This window comes from Cricetulus griseus, chromosome 4, assembly GCF_003668045.3.
Source record: "Cricetulus griseus strain 17A/GY chromosome 4, alternate assembly CriGri-PICRH-1.0, whole genome shotgun sequence".
Taxonomy (NCBI): Eukaryota; Metazoa; Chordata; class Mammalia; order Rodentia; family Cricetidae; genus Cricetulus; species Cricetulus griseus.
This window is the reverse complement of record NC_048597.1, coordinates 103,337,268-103,356,397: the sequence shown is the minus strand read 5'-3', so window position 1 is coordinate 103,356,397 and position 19,130 is coordinate 103,337,268. Positions and strand designations below refer to the sequence as shown.

At 42.9% G+C, this 19,130-nt stretch overlaps 1 protein-coding gene and 1 pseudogene across 9 annotated transcripts in view; both read left to right on the top strand.

Moving 5' to 3' along the window:
* Positions 1 to 19,130, top strand: part of Clip1 (CAP-Gly domain containing linker protein 1) — a 111,724-nt gene that overhangs the window by 75,974 nt on the left and 16,620 nt on the right. For 8 of the 9 annotated variants that reach the window (XM_027413982.2, XM_035443320.1, XM_027413981.2 and 5 more), the window contains 2 exons: positions 57 to 163; positions 6,716 to 6,836. In XM_027413982.2, the coding sequence (XP_027269783.1) occupies positions 57 to 163; positions 6,716 to 6,836 (228 nt within the window). Of the gene's footprint in view, positions 1 to 56; positions 164 to 6,715; positions 6,837 to 10,812; positions 11,881 to 19,130 lie in introns of those variants that run through there. The other variant, XM_027413978.2, reaches the window with a different exon arrangement.
* LOC100769946 lies at positions 15,918 to 16,996 on the top strand (annotated as a pseudogene).

The following is a 19,130-nucleotide window of genomic DNA, read 5'->3' as shown; positions in this document are numbered from 1 at the left end:
GAATAATTTATCTAGCCATGTCACTGAAAAATGAAATAATTTTTTTTCTCTTTAAGCTGGACACACTTAAAGAAAACAACTTGAAAAATGTACAAGAGCTGAACAAATCAAAAGAACTTCTGAATGTAGAGAATCAGAAAATGGAAGAATTCAAGAAAGAAATGTAAGTTTCTCCTTCAAGGGAAATTATTTTAAGGGTTCCCCCCCCCCTTTTTTTTTTGTTTTTGTTGTTTTTTGAGGCAGGGGTTTCTCTGTAGCTTTGGAGCCTGTCCTGAAACTCACTCTGTAGACTGGGCTGGCCTCTAACTCACAGAGATCCATCTGCCTGGCTCTGCCTCCCCAGTGCTGGGATTAAAAGCATGCTCTACCACCTCCAGGCTATTTTAAGTTTTAAAAAGGAAAGCAATACTATTGTGGTAAAGTACTGGAAAGGTTTGTAAGGTAGTTGTCTATCTCTTTCCCCAAAATTCATTCCCCACAGGCAGGTTCAGTAACCACCATTAGAAGCACAGCTAAGCTGAAGATCAAAGGGACCTGGGCTAGCTGCTGAAATAAGAAACACGGAGTTTGAATATGACTTTGTAAAGCTGTACAGACACATGGAAGGCCATGTACCAAAGTTAAATTTTATGTTTAATGATAGCTGGTCATAACATGTAGAACTGTAATATCTTTTTATTAATAAATCTTTCAAAAGTAGGGTATGATGGTACACATCTTTAATCCCAGTACTTGGGAGGCTGAGGCAGGTGAATCTCTGTGAATTCAAGGCCAGCTTGGTCTACACAGTGAGTTCCAGGACAATCAGGGCTTCACAGAGAAACCTGTCTCAAAAATAACTAAAGTAAAAATAAATCCTTCAAAACTTTTTGTTTTGTTTTGGCTTTTCAAGACAGGGTTTCTCTCTAACAGTCCTGGCTGTCCTGGAACTCGCTTTGTAGACTAGACTGACCTTGAACTCACTGAGATCTGCCTGCCTCTGCCTCCCAAAAATTGGGAATACAGGTATGTGCCACCCCTGCCCAGCTCAAAACTTTTTTTTAATAGAAAAGAAGTCAGACATGGTGATGCATGCCTATCCAAGTACTTGAGAGTCTGAGACAGTTCAGTTGTTTTGAATTAGAGGTCAACCTGACCTACATGGTAAATTGCAGGCCAGCCTGGGCTATAAAGTGAGACCCTACCTCAAATGAGCAAAATCCAGTATATCATTTTCAAGATTTTCAATGTCTTTGATCTCTAACCCCAATACCTTGATTTTAAAAGTAATCAAGTCTTCTGCTGGACAGTATTTGGAAAACATTCTTTTGGGATTTTCCCATCAACCTACTGCCTAGCTTCAAGCTGCCTGTGTTTCCTTTGGTGATATCACCTGAGCTCTTGCCTTTCAAGCTTGGTTGTTTATTTGCCAGAGATTGATGTTTATGGCACTGTAAGTGATGGTCAGTGTATGGATTTCACTTGGTCTTTTGGTTGATAATTACACCATACCCACAATGAACCTGGAGATCTAGAGCCAGGTATTCTGGTGAGTTCATGTGTCCTTGAGTCCATGAACAATTAGACTAAGAAGGATGTCCAGATGGATTGTGTGGTTCTTGCCTTCAGGGCTTTATATCATTCATAATTCTAATAAGTAAATGATATTCAAGCCTCTGTTCCTGAGCCATTAACCTCAGTATGTTTGTTTATCAGTCTTGGATTAAACACTAGGTATGGGAGCTTACACATGTAATTCCCAGACTTGGGGTTCTGAAGCAGGAGGATTGTAACAAGTTTGAGGGAGCCTCAACTACACAAATTGCAGGTCAACTCATGATATGGAGATTGCCTCTTAAAAAGCCTAGAGACCATCACCAAAGAAAAAACTTGGAGGAAATTAGTATATGCATTGCCTCTACCAAGACTAGGTTGGTGAGATGGTTCAGTAGGTAAAGATGGAGGCAGATCGCTGGATGTGAGGCCAGCCTGGTCTATATAGTGAGTTTCAGGCCAGCCAGAGATAGACAACAAGACCCTATTTCAAAAGTTATAAATGAAATAAATTCTCCCATGAATGGTTTGATCTGAGCTACTCAGGTAAGAAGATACCCAGCTGATGTCTCTAGCAGTTGCCAGTAATCCTATCCTCTAGGTTTACAGATGTATAACTGTGATGATAGTCGGTAGGAGAGTCATATTTCTTTAGCCTGTCAGGAACAAATAATAAATAGGAAACTTATCACTGAAATGAAAAACAAATTCATTTGTTGAAAATAACAATTTAGAGCCAGACATGGTGGCTCACACCTTTAATTTTAGCACTTGGGAAGCAGAGGCAGACAGATCTCTGCAAGTTGGAGGCCAGCCTATTTAACATAGTAAGTTTCCAGACAGCCGGGGCTACATAGTGAGACCCTGTCTCAAAAAAAGAAAAGAAGGAAAGATAACAACACTTTAGGGGCTGAGAGAGAGCTCCATTTATCAAGTGCTTGCTGGACAAAAATAATGACCTGAGTTGAAATCCCAAATACCTGCAAAAAACCTGAATATGGTGGTGCATATCTATAACTCTAGTGTTGTTTTTGTCTAAGTTGTTCTATTTACCAATAATGACTTGGAAGTCAAATGTTGGGGTGAAAACCTGCTAGGTCAGAGAAGCCAAGACACAACCAGCTGAACTTCCTTTTCAGCTGGAGACCCAGCAAGAGAGTGTCTCTCCTCACCATGCCCAACCAAAAAGGACTGCAAATCTCTAAGTTCCCTCCCTACCCCTTCCTGTGCGTCCTCTGTACTCTGTGACTAATTTTTGTCAACTACTTGCTGGCTTTGCCCCCATCCAAGGTTAATATTCCACAACACTCCAGTGCTGTGTGGCAGAGATAGGAGGATCCCTGGAGTTTGCTGAATATCTAGTATAGTTGAAATGGTAAGCTTCAGGTATAGGGGGTGCTGAGTTAGGGTTTTATTGCTGTGAAGAGACACCATGACCACACCATGCTTTCTTGTAAAGGAAAACATTTCCCTGGGGCTAGCTTATAGTTCAGAGGTTTAGTCCATTATCATCATGGTGGGAAGCATGGTGGCATGCAGGCAAACATGGTGCTGGAGAGGTAGCTGAGACTTCTACATTTGGATCAGCAGGCAGCAGAAAAAGAATACCACATTGGGCCAAGCTTAAGCATCTAGAACCTTAAAGACCACCCCCAGTGACACTTCCTCCAGCAAGACCAAACCTCCTAATAGTGATACAATATATGGGCCTATGGGGGCCATTTTCATTCAAACCACCACAGGGAGAGACCCTGTCTCCAAACATAAAGTGGGGAGTGACTGAAGAAGAAACCTAATGTCTTCCTCTAGCCTCCACCTGTGTGTCATACACACTCACAGCATATTTGTACACACATTCACATACAAGTAAGAGCACATATACCATACAGAAAGAAACTGATATTTTAGTTACATTCAGAGAGGATAGATTCAAGGATAGTTTAGCAGTTTTCCTCCTGTGGCACAGTAGTTCTGCTACCTGGAGTGTGGGACACTGAGGTGTTCTTAGTTTCCCACTGCTAGAGTCCTCCTCTTGTGCTCTCTCTGGGCCACATTAGTACTGGAGGGGCAGAGCCACAGTGGATCCACCAAGAGAGCTCTGTGTTTAGACAGCATTCTCATTTCACACTGGTCATTACATAGCACTACTCCTTCAGTGAGTCTGCCCACTAAATGCCTCACTTAATGGTGTCCTATCACCCTTGCCAATTTGTGTAGGATCGGTGTCATAAAGAGACGAACGGTGGCTCAGTGCCATTGTAGAGTGCATGCTTAGCATGTGTGAGGTGTTGAGTCTTGAGGCAAAGTGGGAGTGGGAGTGGAAGGTTGTTCTTACAGCTGGGTATTGTGGTGCATGCCTGTAATCCCTGAAATCAGGAGACAGAAGCCAGAAGATCACTCTAAGCTTCAGGTCAGCTAGTGTTATCTAGAGAGAACCTATCTTATCCCTACCCTCAATTTGTCTTTGTGCCCTGCTTCATGCCTGTGGAGGAGTGGGAGTAAAAGACAGTGAGATGCCAGTTGCTGTTATGGTAATGGATGCCTATCTTTCTTCTGATCTTGCACTGAGGGAAGTTGCTGAGATGAGAAACAGGCCCTGTGTCAGGACTGCTTTAGATTCTCTCGGCCCACCAAGCCTAAGGAAAGTCCCTCTTTCTGTCCTTGACAAAGCACCCCATGGCTAGATCTTAACTTTGCATAGAAAATAGTGGAAGGAGGCCTGGGGAGTTGGTGAAAGGCCTGGCCAGTGACTCTGCCCTTGTCTGGGCCACACTTCAAGGCAAGGACATCTGCTTTCAAAGGACTGTGTGAGGAGAACAGTACTTCTTGGGTTGCTTTGCATTCCTTAGTTGCTTTCTTCAGTGCCTAAAGCTAGAGAATGAGCAGCTATGCATGCATGTGTGCAGCTTGAAAAGCACACAGTGTTGCCATGTCCTCCAGAGCTGTGGTGTTTGTCCCCACCAGATGGAATTGTGCTGCCTAGAGGACCTAGTGCCAGAGGAGATTCAGTGTTCTGACCGAGGTCCCTCTTGGCCACTGCTCTTATGACTGGAAACCAGCACTTGATTCCAGCAGGAGAGCAGTGATGAAGTGGCTTCCCATTTCTGTGTGACTTTCTATCTTAGAAGTGACAAAAACAGTTGAATTTTTATCTCTATATAGCTGGTTTAGTGAGATATCTAGACCATGTATCAATAAACAGAAAAGTTCTCTGTGTAACAATCCTGACTGTCCTAGAACTCACTCTATAGACCAGACTAGCCTCAAACTCACAGAAATCCACCTGCCTCTGCCTCCTGAGCGCTGGAATTGAAGTCGTGCGCCACCACCACCTGGCTAATAAATGAGTTCTTCTGAAGTTAGTGACAATCTGAGAAATACAGTATTTAGTTTATGATGGCTTCATCTGAACTAAAATCTTCTGATTAGCCAGTCAATGAACTTAAGCTGTGGTGTGTATGTATATATATGTGTATCTCTTAGTTTGCTTTCCTGTTGCTGTGGTAAATACTAAAACCAAAAGCAATGTGGGGAAGAAAGGGTTTATTTGGCTTATAGGTTATAGTCTATCATTGAGGGAAGCCAGAGTAGGAACTCAAGGCAGGAACCAAAGCAGAGAGCAGTGAGGAGTGCTGCTTACTGCCCCATTTACTCTCAGATGTATGCTCTGCTGCATGGTGCTGCCCCTGCCCCCATCAGTTAGCAATTAATAAAATGTCCCACAGATGTGCCCATAGGCCACTGTGATATAGCTAGTTCCTCTATTGGGCTCCCCTCTTCCCAGGCATGTCTAGGTTTGTGTCAAGTTGACAAAAACTAACTTGACAATATGGGAGTGGGTAGATGGGCTGATAGATTCACAATCGAAATCATTTCTTTCTCAGTTTTTTCTGTACTTATTAAACACACATCTTTGTAAAAATTCTAATTTAGAGCCGGGTGGTGGTGTCACACACCTTTAATCCCAGTACTTGGGAAGCAGAGGCAGGCAGATCTCTGTGAGTTTGAGACCAGCCTGATCTAAACAGCTAGTTCCAGGACAGCCTCCAAAGCCACAGAGAAACCCTGTCTCGAAAAAAAAAAAAAAATTCTAATTTAGTGTGCTAAGAGAATTTTTGTATAGATTTATTCTCCTAAATTCTCATGAGGCCACCATAGAGTACATGTTATATAGGTAGGTGGAGAATTAAAAATTGAGAAAAATGAAGATGCCAGGCACTGCTACCCATTAGATAATTGAAGTAAAAATAGATGTGTTCATGAATCGACAGATGGATTCATACACAGGTGACTGGATTCAGGATCCAGTCACGTATGACAGCTTGCTAAGAAGAGTTACCCAGCATAGACCTACTTAAAACTCAAAATAGCTTCAAAACCTTCTATGGCATAAAACTAGTATCTAGTGATTAAGTAAAAATATTTTTTAATAGCCATATGTAAAGGATAATAGTTCAGAATGTTTGTTTAGGTTAATTTTAATAATGAAAAATACCTAATAATGTCTACCTTATTGTTTGTATTGGCATTCATATGAGTTAGCTGGCAGGCTGTGTTATGTTTTTATTTACTTCTTTTAATTAACAATTAGCATTGTAGAAAGAATACCAAATAATTGCTACTTACTTAGAAAAAAAATTGCTTTGGGCATATCACTTCCCATTATCCTAAAAATATACTCAGATTCACAATTGCACCTGACTCTGATGGACACTGGTAAGTGGGACCACTGTATTTTTATTTTCAGCAAGAGAAAAACAGATTAAAGAGCTGTGCCTGTAGAACAAAGTGCCTTGGCAGCCCATTAAATCACTATCGCCTTAGTGGGTTTTGGTATAATTATCTAACAGAAATTTTCCTAAAGATGAAGACTGTACTGACCGTATCATTTGTCATCTATTTTACAGCAAAATTTGCTTTTGTGTGGGATGTGGGTGGTAATAGGGTAGAGATAGTGTTTGTTAGATATTTTAAAATGTCATAATTGTGAGCAGCCAGTCTCTTTTTTGAGAGATTAAAACATGACCTCTCCTTCATGTAGCTAACACAGTCTCTTGTTATTATAGATCTTATCGGGCACGTGACCCAGATCTATTTTCCTCAGTGCTGTGAAGCTGTTGTCTCCCACAGTTTCCTTGCTTGTCTTGTTTCCATGGTAACCCTGCACTCACTGTCCTTGCAGAGAAACCCTAAAGCAGGCAGCAGCTCAGAAGTCCCAGCAGCTTTCAGCACTGCAAGAAGAGAACGTCAAACTTGCCGAGGAGCTAGGGAAAACACGGGACGAAGTCACAAGTCATCAAAAGGTCAGTGGACCTTCAGTGGGGGGTTTAGATCTGGGGTGCTGGCATTTGCTGTTCTTGCAGCGTTCCTAGAGGCTACTCAGATTTTCTCCGTGTGACTAGTGTGTTTCAAATGGGATGGCTTGTTTACCTGTGTTGCATGTCTTCTTGCTTTCAGGGAGGCACACTGCTATAGGACTTAGGGTCACAGTGAATTGACAGTTCCACTACCACATCATAGTGCCAGACCTTACAAGCAATGGGAAAAGGTCCTTTTTAGATAGTCTTATAGCAGTGCAAAGAATCAAACATTATCTTCTCTCTGCCACAACTTTTATTCTACAATTATTCTCTTAAATTCTCTTAAGAATTTTTTCCCTCTTTCACTGAAACTGGTCTTAAGGATATGGATTCTAAGGATATGGTTTTGGTGTGAAGGTTACTGGTTGGTTTTGGTAGTACTTTCCCAATAGACTTGTGAATGTATGTGTGCTGATTTGTGGAATGTGGGTTCTAACTAGAGTGCATCACAGCCTGCTCGCTGAGATCTGTGTCACAGAGGTTTCTGACAGAAGTTACTTAAACATGAGAACAGAACTGATTGTAAACAATACTGTGTTCTACTTTGAATTCTTCTCTAACATTTGAATCAAAATGTTAGTCACATCTGACCTCTGCCAGAGCGGCTGCTGGAATTTTTAACCATTTATGCTTACTCTGCACTGCAAAGGAAAAAAAGATCTATTTCATGCTGCAAGCATTGGCTCTGACTATGTTTTGAGTCACTTCACTTGGTTTTCATCAGGACAGTTCACTGTGTGGGGAAAACACTTCATTTTTTCTTTTCATATTTTCAGGGCAGAGTATCACTGGTTGGCCTAGAACTCACTATGCAATACAGGTTGGCTTCAAACTCAGAGCAAGCCTTCTGCTTCTACCTCCCAAGTTTTGGGGAAGTCACCATGTCCACAGTTGATTTCAGACTTTAAGATTTTTGTTTTAACTGTCCCCACTTTCATCATTTCATGAAGGAAATGCTGCAGTCTCCCAGCTCCGAGCGTGTTGTCAGGCGCCGCAGGTTGTTGACAGGAGCAGACTCAGTGTGTGAGGTGTACACAGAGATGGCAGTGGTGCTCTGTCCCCTCTGCAGTTCTGTGTGACAGTACTCTTACCCCCATCTATAGCAGATGGTGGAAGCACCGAGAAGACAGTAATTTGTTGAGCATCCTGTGGCAGGAAGTGCCACAATGTTTGTCATCTTGTTTTGGCTCAGAACAGAGTCAAAGTGAGTTGACTTAAGCAGGGTCACTGCATTCTTTTTGATCAGCTTGTGAGAAATTTGAGTTCATGAAAAGTAGAAGCCCCTTTGACCTGAAGAAGATTTTCTTTTCTGTTGTTGCTGGAATATATACATCATGTGGGATGTTGAATACCAGGGTATCACCAATACTGGAAGCGAAGGATTTGGGTTAAGTGCCCAGTTTGTCTCATTGGCTTTTCTTTTTGATTTTTACCCATTTCTTTGAATATCTCTGGTAGAGACAGTGGACTCCAACTATAGAATGGGCAGGTAGGAAGCCCTGTCCTCTCATGCTGTGTTCTTAACTGGACTAATTATATTTCTTGTATCTTACTCAGCTCTTTATTTAGCTTTCTGCTGAAAAGATTTTGTGCTTAATGATTGAAAAGTCATTTTTCTGGGTGTTAGCAAATACCAGCTACAGCCATAGAAGAAACTTCCTTTTAAAGAGTGGAAGTTGGAAATGGTGGATGAGCCTGTCATCATAGCACTTGGGAAATACAAGCATGAGGGTCAGGAGTTCAAGGCTGACCTTGGCTACACTGTGAGTTTGAGACTACCCAGGCTACAATGGGCAGTTCAAGACTAATGTGGGCTATATGAGAGACCTTGCCTTTAAAACAAACAACCAAAAAGTTGGTTGTTATGTCACTTTTAGATTATTGTTTGTTTTTTATTATAAAAAGAAGTAAATGTCATAAATGTCAACTAAAACATGATAGCTTTGGTGATGGACACTTTCTGTGTTTTTTTTTTTTTTTTAAACTGGGGATCAAACACAGGGCCTCATTCATGTAAGACAAGAACTGTACCAACTGAGCTATATCCCCATCCCTGATTATGGAGATTATTAAAAGAGATACTAGCCAGTGGTGGCGCATGCCTTTAATCCCAGTCCTTGGGAGGCAGAGGCAGGGAAATCTCAGTTTGAGACCAGCCTGGTATACAGAGTAAGTTCCAGAACAGCCAGGCCTACACAGAGAAACCCTGACTCAAAAAAAACCAAAGGTAAATAAATAAAATAAGATAAATAAGTGATAATAACCAATAAAGATTATAGATATTTGTCTTGATATGTACACTCCAAAAGAATGGAGAAAACCAGCTATTTAAAATAACCTAGCTGGGTGTAATAGCTCATACCTGTAACCCTAGTAATTCTGGTACTTGGGAGGCTGAAGCAAAAGATTTGCAAGTTTGAGGACAGCCCAGGCTACATGGTTCCAGGTCAGATTGAACAACACAGACTCTCTCAATAATCTATTCCTCCACGCATGTGTGCATGCATACATACATACATTCATTCATGTATACATATATAAAATGGTTTATAATCAATCTTATTTTAAAGAAGGTAAATTAACTTGTCTAACTCTTACTATCTCTATGAACCTGTTGTGCTAATTATTTCGTAAAATTATGAATTTTCACTTAGTTAACTTCCTCAGGTTAAATGAGATTTTTTTTGTTTCTTCTTTTTGAAGTGTTGGGGATAAAATCTAGATATTTTTTGCATTAGTCAAGCTATTGGTGGTCTCTGTTAGAAATATAAATGTACCAGGGCTGTAGGTCAGTAATAGAGTGTTTTCCAGGCCTGCCTGAGATCCCAAGTTTAGTCTCTAGTACCACAAAAGGAAGGACGAGAGAGAGGAACTATGTTATGATGTTGTGGAATATTTGTTAACTTGCAAAGGTGTGTTGCATTTGTTTGACTATGTAAAGGCGTGTTCCTGTTTTACCTTGCCTGCCTAAGGTACCTGATTGTTCTAATGAAAAGCTGGTTGGCCAGTATTGAGGAAGGAGTCATAGGTGGCACTTCCAGGCAGAGAGAGTATGTAGAAGGACTTTAGACTCAGGAGAAAAAAGAAAAAAGAGACACTAGGGAGATGGCAGAGGCCAGCCAGCCACACATGGTGGAATCAGGAAAGTAACACATAGAAAATGAAAGACAGGTAAAAAGCCTCAAGGCAAACGTAGATAAATAGAAACAGATTAAATTAAAAGAGCTAGTGGGACAAGCCTAAGCTAAGGCTGACCATTCATAATTAATAACAAGTCTCCTTGTTTTTATTTGGGAGCTGGTTGGTGGCCCAAAGAAAAGACAAGCTACATTACAGAATTTGACAGAAAAGCTATTTTTAAAATATAGAAGTCCAATTGTATTACTACATTTAGTGTTTCACTCTAAAATTAAAATGGCAAAGACTACATTGGCAGGGTTAGGTAAATCCTGACCTAGGTTGCTTTACTTAGAAACGTTGCTGCCCACTGGGCATTCACTGAGAAGCCTTAGCACTGGTATTGTGAAGCCCTGACCTTCCACTGAAATGAGAGTCTTACCTGTGAGGAAGCAGAGGCTCCTAGTGACAGCTAGCTGAGGATGCACCCCAGTGGAAATGAGAAGTGAACAGTAGCCATGGCTTAGGACCGTTTTTTGGATGCTGCCTACTGAGAGTGAAACCTCATTATTTACTTAGTAACCAGCGTTTTAAAGACTTGAAACAAAACAAAACTGTGAGCCAGGAATATGGGGTAGGTGAAGCCACACAATACTGTACAAATGTATTTGTAGGCTGGGGTGTTGCTCAGTGGCAAAGAGCACCCATCAAATGAAGGAGGCTCTGGGTTTGAGCCCAGCACCAGGGTATGTTTGTGGGGGATGCACTCTGAACTTTGCTGTTATATTTTTTCCCTTTTCAGATGTTTATTTACTAATAAATCCCAAGATACCCCGGAATATGTCTCACTGGAGGTTCTCACTGGAGTTACTGGGAAGGAAGCTCTACTTCCTCTGGGAAGCCTCTTTTATTTGAGGACTATTTACTTCCTGCTTGTCCTTTTCACATTACCAGGATGATTCACTGTAAGAATTTTTAAACCCTGTTCTCAAGAGGCTTCAAAACAAAGCTGTTTATTGAATTAGAGGACTCCCTGCCTCCCTGTGACAGCAGTTGTGTAAAACATTTCCTCTTTATTCTCTTAAAAAGAAAAAAAAATGGCAGTGAAGGGGTTCTGAAGCCGGATACGGTGGTGCACGCTATGGTCATGGCAGCAGGAAGTGGAGGCAGGAGGATCAGAGCCCAGGGTCCTCCTCAGATCTAGCTAGTTCACGGCCAGCATGGCCTGTCTTTGAAAACCAACCCAGGGTCAGCTAGGATTGCAAGTGGCCAAAGTGTTTATCTGGCATCAGTATGCAAAGTGGATTATCTTTTAAGCTTTTAAAGTTCTTGTTATTATTATTTATGTGTACATGACAATAGTATTGTGTGAGTATGTGTGTATGTGTGATGGCAGGTGTGCATTCCATGGCGCACACACGGAAATTAGAGGACAACTCTGGTTGATTCTTTCCTTACACCTTTATGAGTACTCCAAGGTTGAAATCCAGGTCGCCAGGCTTACACAGCAAGCTTTTTCACCCTGTATCATCTCACCAGCCCTGCGTTGTCTTCTAAAATGGAGTATGTTGGGTAGAACTAAGTGAAGTTGTTTTGTTTAGCAGTTCTGACAGTAAGCATGACTTAGAAGTTATGACTGTTAGTGCAACAGCGTGGACTCTTTGTGCTCACAGCAAGTTTTCTGCCTGATGCCCTGAGTGATTTCTTGTTCCACATTGTTGCGCGAAAGTGTGTGTACATGTCTGAACATGCATGCATGCATGCCATTTCCTGTATTAAATGTTTTACAGTGATCAACTTGATGGCATTTAATTTTATAGTGCCCATGTTGTGCAATCACACCTCTGTCTAGTTCCAAAACAGTTTTAAAACTTTAGGGGGGCTGGGCTGTGGTGGCACACTCCTTTAATCCCAGCACTCAGGAGGCAAGGCAGAGACAGGTGGATCTTGATGAGTTTGAGGCCAGCCTGGTCTACAAAGCAAGTTCCAAGACAGCCAGAGCTGAAACAGAGAAACCCTGTCTTAAAAACCAAACCAAACCAAACAAATGAACCAACAAAACTTTAGGGGAAACTCCATGCCCGCTTTAAGCAGTCACTCCACATACTCTTCTAGACCCTGGAATCCACCAGGATTGTCTATTCTGGACATGACATATAATTGGAATCAAATACTGTATGTCTTCTTCATTTAACATAATGCTTTCAGGAGTGGGGTTATTATTTTTCATTGCTAAATTTTATTCCATCTGATAGACATGTATTGATGTTTATTTACCCATTTTTGTTGGGTGCTACATGCATTTTTTCTCCATTTGTACCTTTCCCTTGAGGTCTGCAGCCCTGCCTATGGTAGCTGCCCCTAAGTACCACTGTGGGTGTTCTGTGAGCTGGGAACTCCCTTTTCTCCCCAACTGTAGTTCTAAAGCATGTTCCACACTGAGACCCTAACACACTGTCCCCCTCCCTCCCTCCCTTCCTCCTCTCCCTCCCTCCCTCCCTCCCTCTCCCTCTCTCTCTCTCTCTCTCTCTCTCTTCTCCCATTTTTTAAGACAGGTTTCTCTGTGTGGCTCTGGCTGTCCTGTCCTGGAACTCACTCTGTAGACCATGCTGCCTTCTGAGTGCTGGGATTAAAGGTGTGTACCACCACACCTGGCTAGATAAACTCTTGATCCCTTTACCTGGGATTTGCTGTGTGCATAGTGGAAGCACTCAGACTGAATTTAGGCCATTACATAAATGGAAATTGTACAGAGCATTATTTTCTTTTCATAGAGAATTCTAAAAATAACCAGATGAGTTCTACAATACAAGAAGGCACCTCAGGTGGTCCGTGTTGAGATAGATGTCTTACTTATATTTGAGATGTCTGTTCTGTCATTTCCTCACATGTATTCTGAGCAAAAAGAGAATGTTTAACATTTACAATAATGTACGGTCTTCAATAGATATGAACACCTAGAGACCACCTTTGAGATGAAAGTCTGTTTTATCATTTACAAACTTCACATGTATTCCATCTTATAAAGACAGCAGGTATACTGAGCAGTCACCATGGAAACAGCAGCTTTTCCCCAGGGGTATTTGCAAAATGAGGCTATGGCTTGATTTTTGGAAACTTAGCAAAGATAAGAAGGGTCAATAGCTGTTTTGTAAAAAAGTCATTTCTGAGGGAAGTTATGGCAGAGAATGTACAAAAGCTGGGGTTGACATCTAAATTGACCCATGAGAATTTGCCTGCCTTTTAAATAGGCCTAAATTCACAGACATGGATTAGAAAAAGAAAAGCTAATTTTAACTTTATTAAAATATTTATGCATTATTTTGTAACAATCGTGAACAACAACCATCGGAATTTTAATCTAGTCTCAGGGAACACTAGAAAATGGGGCTGTTTGAAGCTGGATCATGGAGTCTCTCCCTTTGGTGTCTAATGATACAGACGGTGATTTAAATATGACCTGTTGTTTTGTTTGAGATAGGGTCCCATGTAGCACAGGCTAGCCTCAACCTCTCTAATGTAGCTAAGGAGAGCTACTTGAACTTTGAAATTTTTTAAAGATTTATTTATTTATTTATTATGTACACATCATTCTGCTTCCATGTATATCTGCACACCAGAAGAGGGCACCAAATCTCATAACGGATGGTTGTGAGCCACCATGTGGTTGCTGGGAATTGAACTCAGGACCTCTGGAAGAGCAGTCACTTAAGCACTGGCTCTTAACCTCTGCGCCATCTCTCCAGCCCCGAACTTTGAATTTTTAATCTTCCTGTTTCCACCTCCCAAGCAGTCTGGAGACAGTCATGTGCCACTGTATCAACTATAACCAAGGCTTCTTGAATTGTCTCCACTCATGACCTCTTTTTGTCTGAGAAATATTTTTAGAGCCCCTAGATACATAGGCATAAAATAAGTGTACCAAATAAAAATTTACTGATAATCACAAATTTATTTTAAAACAGTTCTTTGGGGTACATGTAATTTTACCATTTATTAAAGCTGAAAGAATATTTGTATACTAATAATGGATGAATATTTGATATTGCAGAAGGGAGGATAAGCTTCAACACTTATCAGAGTTGATCAATATTTTTATTTTACCTTTACTCGAAGTACTTGGGAAGTAGAAGCAGGTGAATCTCTGTGAGTTGAGGCCAGCCTAGTTTACATAGTGAGTTCTAAGCCAACCAGAACTTCATAGGAATACCTTGTCTCAAATCGAACAATGATTTTATAACTGCCAAAGCTGAGAACAGTGCTTCACATAAATGCGTAATACAAAATGGCAGAAGTATGTTTATGGCCATTTCAGAAATGCTGGAAGTTCTGTCCTAATCCAAGTCAAAATTCATTTAATATTTTGTTATTGTGTTGTATTTTTTAAAGAATTGTTCATGATTGGCTCAGGACATCTCAAGACCAAGTTCTCAGCACAAAGGAGATTTATTTGCCCCGAAGGGATAGTGGTCAGGGAATAAGATACAAAGACAGGACATAAAGGACAAGGGAGAGGGGCAGGGATATTTGTCCCTGAATGGGACGAAGGACTGCCTTTGGATAGAGAGGAGACAGGTGGCACATATTGAAAATGGCAGTTTATAAAGGTACAAGGGGAAACCCCATGTTAGGATGAGGGGTTTAATTTTAATTGGGCATGTTAATTAGGTGAGTCAAAGGGGACTTTTGATTACTTCAGGAGAAGGAAGTGGCCAAATAAAGGAATAGACATTGATGGCTAGCTTTAGGAATGTTAAACAGTTTTTAACAAGGAAGAGAAGGACAAGACCCACCAGAACAAGCTTGCCATGTTCGAGCTGTGCACATCTTTAATCCCAGCACTTGGAGTCAGACACAGATGGATCTCTGAGTTTGAGGCCAGTCTGGTCTACAGAGTGAGTGTCAGGACAGCCAGGACTACACAAGAAACCCTGTTCTGAAAAACAAACCAAAAACGAAAAAAGTAAAGGAAAACAAAACCCTAAGACAACCAGAGAGATGGCTCATCATCTGTTAAAAGGGCTAAACCATACACACAATCCTCATAACCTGAGTTAGATCTCCAGTACTCATGTAAAAAGTTCCATGAGGCAGAGGCAGGTCCATCTCTATGAATTTCAGGACAATCTGTTCTATATAGCGGGTTCTCGGCCAGCTCGGACTGCAGAGAGAGACTGTGTCCGAATAACAACAAAAACAAAAAAGTTGAATGGGATGGTGTACATCTGTAATCCCAGTGCTTATAAAGCAAAATGGGAGGTGGAGACAAGAGACTGGCCCAAAAGCTCCTGGGCCAGCTGGCCTCCAGTACACAGTCCAGTGCAGAAGCAGGAGAGACCCTGCCCACTTCAGTACAGTGGAAGGCAAAGACCAGCTCCAGCAGGCCTCTGACCTCAGTAAACACATGCCCAAGCACTCACACACACCAACTGAAATAACAACAGCCTGGTCCATCCCAGCCCCACTCAGCTGATGCTATTTTGAGTCATCTCTAAGTGACAACATTAAGGGATATTTTCCTCCTTTTGGTTTTGTTTCTATATAGTTTTTGTTTGTTTGTTTTGTTTTGTTTTTTCGAGACAGGGTTTCTCTGTAGTTTTGGAGCCTATCCTGGCACTCGCTCCGGAGACCAGGCTGGCCTGGAACTCACAGAGATTTGCCTGCCTCTGCCTCCCAAGTGCTGGGATTAAAGGCGTGCGCCGCCAACCCCCGGCCTATATAGTATTGTTAAGAATCTCTCTCTCTCTCTCTCAGCCGGGCATTGGTGGCTCACGCCTTTAATCCCAGCACTCAGGAGGCAGAGGCAGGCGGATCTCTGTGAGTTCGAGACCAGCCTGGTCTACAAGAGCTAGTTCCAGGACAGCCTCCAAAGCCACAGGGAAACCCTGTCTCGAAAAACCAAAAAAAAAAAAAAAAAAAAAAAAATCTCTCTCTCCTGCTCCGGCCCCGGGCCCCTCCGCTGCTGCCACCTCCATGGCCCGGCCACTGGTGCCCAGCTCGCAGAAAGCGCTGCTGCTGGAACTGAGACTGAGGGGGCTGCAGGAGGAACCGGTGGAGGGCTTCCGGGTGACGCTGGTGGAGGAGGGAGACCTGTACAACTGGGAGGTGGCCATCTTCGGGCCCCCCAACACCTACTACGAGGGAGGCTACTTCAAGGCTCGCCTCAAGTTCCCCATTGACTACCCATATTCCTCACCAGCCTTCCGGTTCCTCACCAAGATGTGGCACCCAAACATCTATGAGACAGGGGACGTGTGCTTCTCCATTCTCCATCCCCCAGTTGACGACCCACAGAGTGTGGAGCTGCCCTCAGAGGGGTGGAACCCCACGCAGAATGTCAGGACCATCCTCCTGAGCGTGATCTCCCTGCTGAATGAACCCAACACCTTCTCGCCCGCCAATGTGGACGCCTCAGTGATGTACAGAAAGTGGTAGGAGAGCAAGGGGAAGGACCGCGAGAACACGGACATCATCCGGTCCTGGGGACCAAGGTGGACGCAGAGCGTGATGGCGTGAAGGTGCCCACCACGCTGGCTGAGTACTGTGTGAAGACCAAGGCGCCGGCGCCCGACGAGGGCTCAGAGCTCTTCTACGATGACTACTATGAGGACATCGAAGTAGAGGAGGCCGACAGCTGCTTTGGGACGAAGAGGACAACTCTGGCCCCAAGGAGTCCTGACCCGAGTCCCTGAAATAAACTTACAAATTTTACCTCAGCAGGACCCGTGTGGGCCTCAGGCAATAGACTACCTCACTGAGGTTCCATGTGGGCTCCCGTCCCGTGACCTTTAGGTCCTCTTACCCCGTGGTGCCTGACAGACACCCCACTCAGCTCACAGATGATGACAATCCTGGGAGGCAGAGACTCCATCCCAGCTCTAGCAGGGCCAGTCCCACAGTCACCTCCTCTCTGCTTTGGAGTGTGTGAAATCCAAATAAAATGGCTTTCTGAGAAAAAAAAAAAAAAAAAAAGGAGTCTCTTTCTGCCCCCCCCCATCTCTATCTTTTTTGGTTTTTCAAGACAGGGTGTGTTTAATTATCAAAAAATGAAGTTAATTATTCTTTGAGAAATAGTAATTTTGTGTGCAGTATTGTCCCTGAGGCCAACAACCTCTGCTCTGTTTCTTTCACTTGTCAAACATTACATTAGGAAACAAGTCAAGGGACCTGTTCAGTTACTCACCGTCTTCCCTAATGTTTTAAGTTTCTTGCTTGAGATCTCTCTTTAGACTTCTTCAGCATCCTGCTTACCTCTCTAGCTTTTGAGGGAAGTTTTTACAGGGCTGTTCATGGACCTGACTAGTGCCTCAGATGTGAATGGCTGCCAGGGCATTAGGGCTAAGGGGATGGTTCTTTTCTACTTTGCCTGTGCAGTGAAGGGTGTTTGCCACTGGTTCGAGACTATGGCACAGAGATACTGGGGATTTTGGGGGAGTAGCTTTCCTTAGCATCTGGTGCTAAGACTGTGTGTGCATGGCATAAAGACCTACACTGCATGTATTGGCCTCAGTCACTTACAGCCTTTTCACCCTGTGGCCACACAATAGCATTCTTTGGTAGACAGTAATAGCTGTGAATGTATGTATTTGAGAATGCAGCTGTGTGTATATAGTCCTATAAACTCAAGACAGCTTTTAAGATATATTAATTCAGTGCTGGAGAGATGGCACAGCAATTAAGAGCATTTCTGAACCAGAAGACCCAGGTTCAATTCCCAGCACCCACATGGCAGCTCATAACTGTCTGTAACTCCAGTTCCAGGGCTTCTGATACCTTCACACAGACAGACATGCAGGCAAAAAGGAAGGAAGGAAAGGAAGGAAGGAAGGAAGGAAGGAAGGAAGGAAGGAAGGAAGGAAAGAAAGACGACAAAGATATGTTACCTCCTTGTGCATCTCTTGAAAGCATATGTAATTTCAATTGGTAACTGAATGTGTATCACTGTTGTAGGCCAACTTCCCTGGGCCGCAGGGTTGAGGTTATATGTGGTGTACAGTAGTTATAAATGTAGCCCCCGCCTCCCAGCAGGAGAAGGAAGCTGTCCTGCCAGCCTAAGAGTAGCCTTGGCTCACTCTACCAGCATGCTGGAGTTGGGGTGGTCCTTCAAATTTGCCTCAAATTAGACTGAAATGTCTAGTTTTTTCTTTTCTTTTCTTTCTTTCCTTAGTTTGGGTTTGGGTTTTTTTGTTTGTTTGTTTGTTTGTTTGTTTTTGTTTTTGTTTTTTTTTTCCGAGGCAGGGTTTCTGTGTGGTTTTTGGAGGCTGGAGGCTGTCCTGGAACTAGCTCTTGTAGACCAGGCTGGTCTCGAACTCTCAGAGATCCGCCTGCCTCTGCCTCCGGAGTGCTGGGATTAAAGGCGTGCCTCACCAACGCCCAGCTCTTTCCTTAGTTTTAAAGTTACATTTTATTGCCACTGAACATGTATGAACAGTTTATACCATATGGGTCCCAGTGATTAAACATCAGGGTTGGCAGCAAGAGCCTTTACCCACTGGGTCCCAGTGATTAAACATCAGGGTTGGCAGCAAGAGCCTTTACCCACTGAGTCATGTTGATGATCCACAGCCTTTCAATTCTCCACTGATCAGTCAATGGATGAGGTCCATCCAGTGACTAGGAAAGGATTTGGCCCCACAGAAGTGGCTATGCCATTTTGGCAACCCTGAAAGAATTGTCTCCTGACCCTGCTCCTAGAAGCTGGTAACCAGTTCTGCCTTGTGAGGGGTCCCAGAGCAGCACATCCCCTCCTGTGGTCCTTCCACCTCTGAAGGCAGTTTGTCACAGACAGATCTGCTGGATCTTTCCTTCCCTTTTCCATCTCCATCTGCTCTTCTAAGCGCAGAAGTCGATCTGTCTGTGTGTGGGAGGCGAGACAAGAAATCCTCAGACACAGACTGCATTTTGTGCTGTCAAGGTAGAGTTGCTATTTTGGACTTCAGAACACTCACTTGGAGAAGAGACTGAAATAGCCCAAATGAACTGGTGGAAAAAGATTCAGCTTAGACTGTCAGCAGGGAGCTCATCCTGTGAGAAGCTGGGCTTTCGAGCGTGCTACTATCATACTCCCCGAGAGCACAGCATCCTGACGTTCGTTCATTCACTCTATGTGGCTGGCTACTG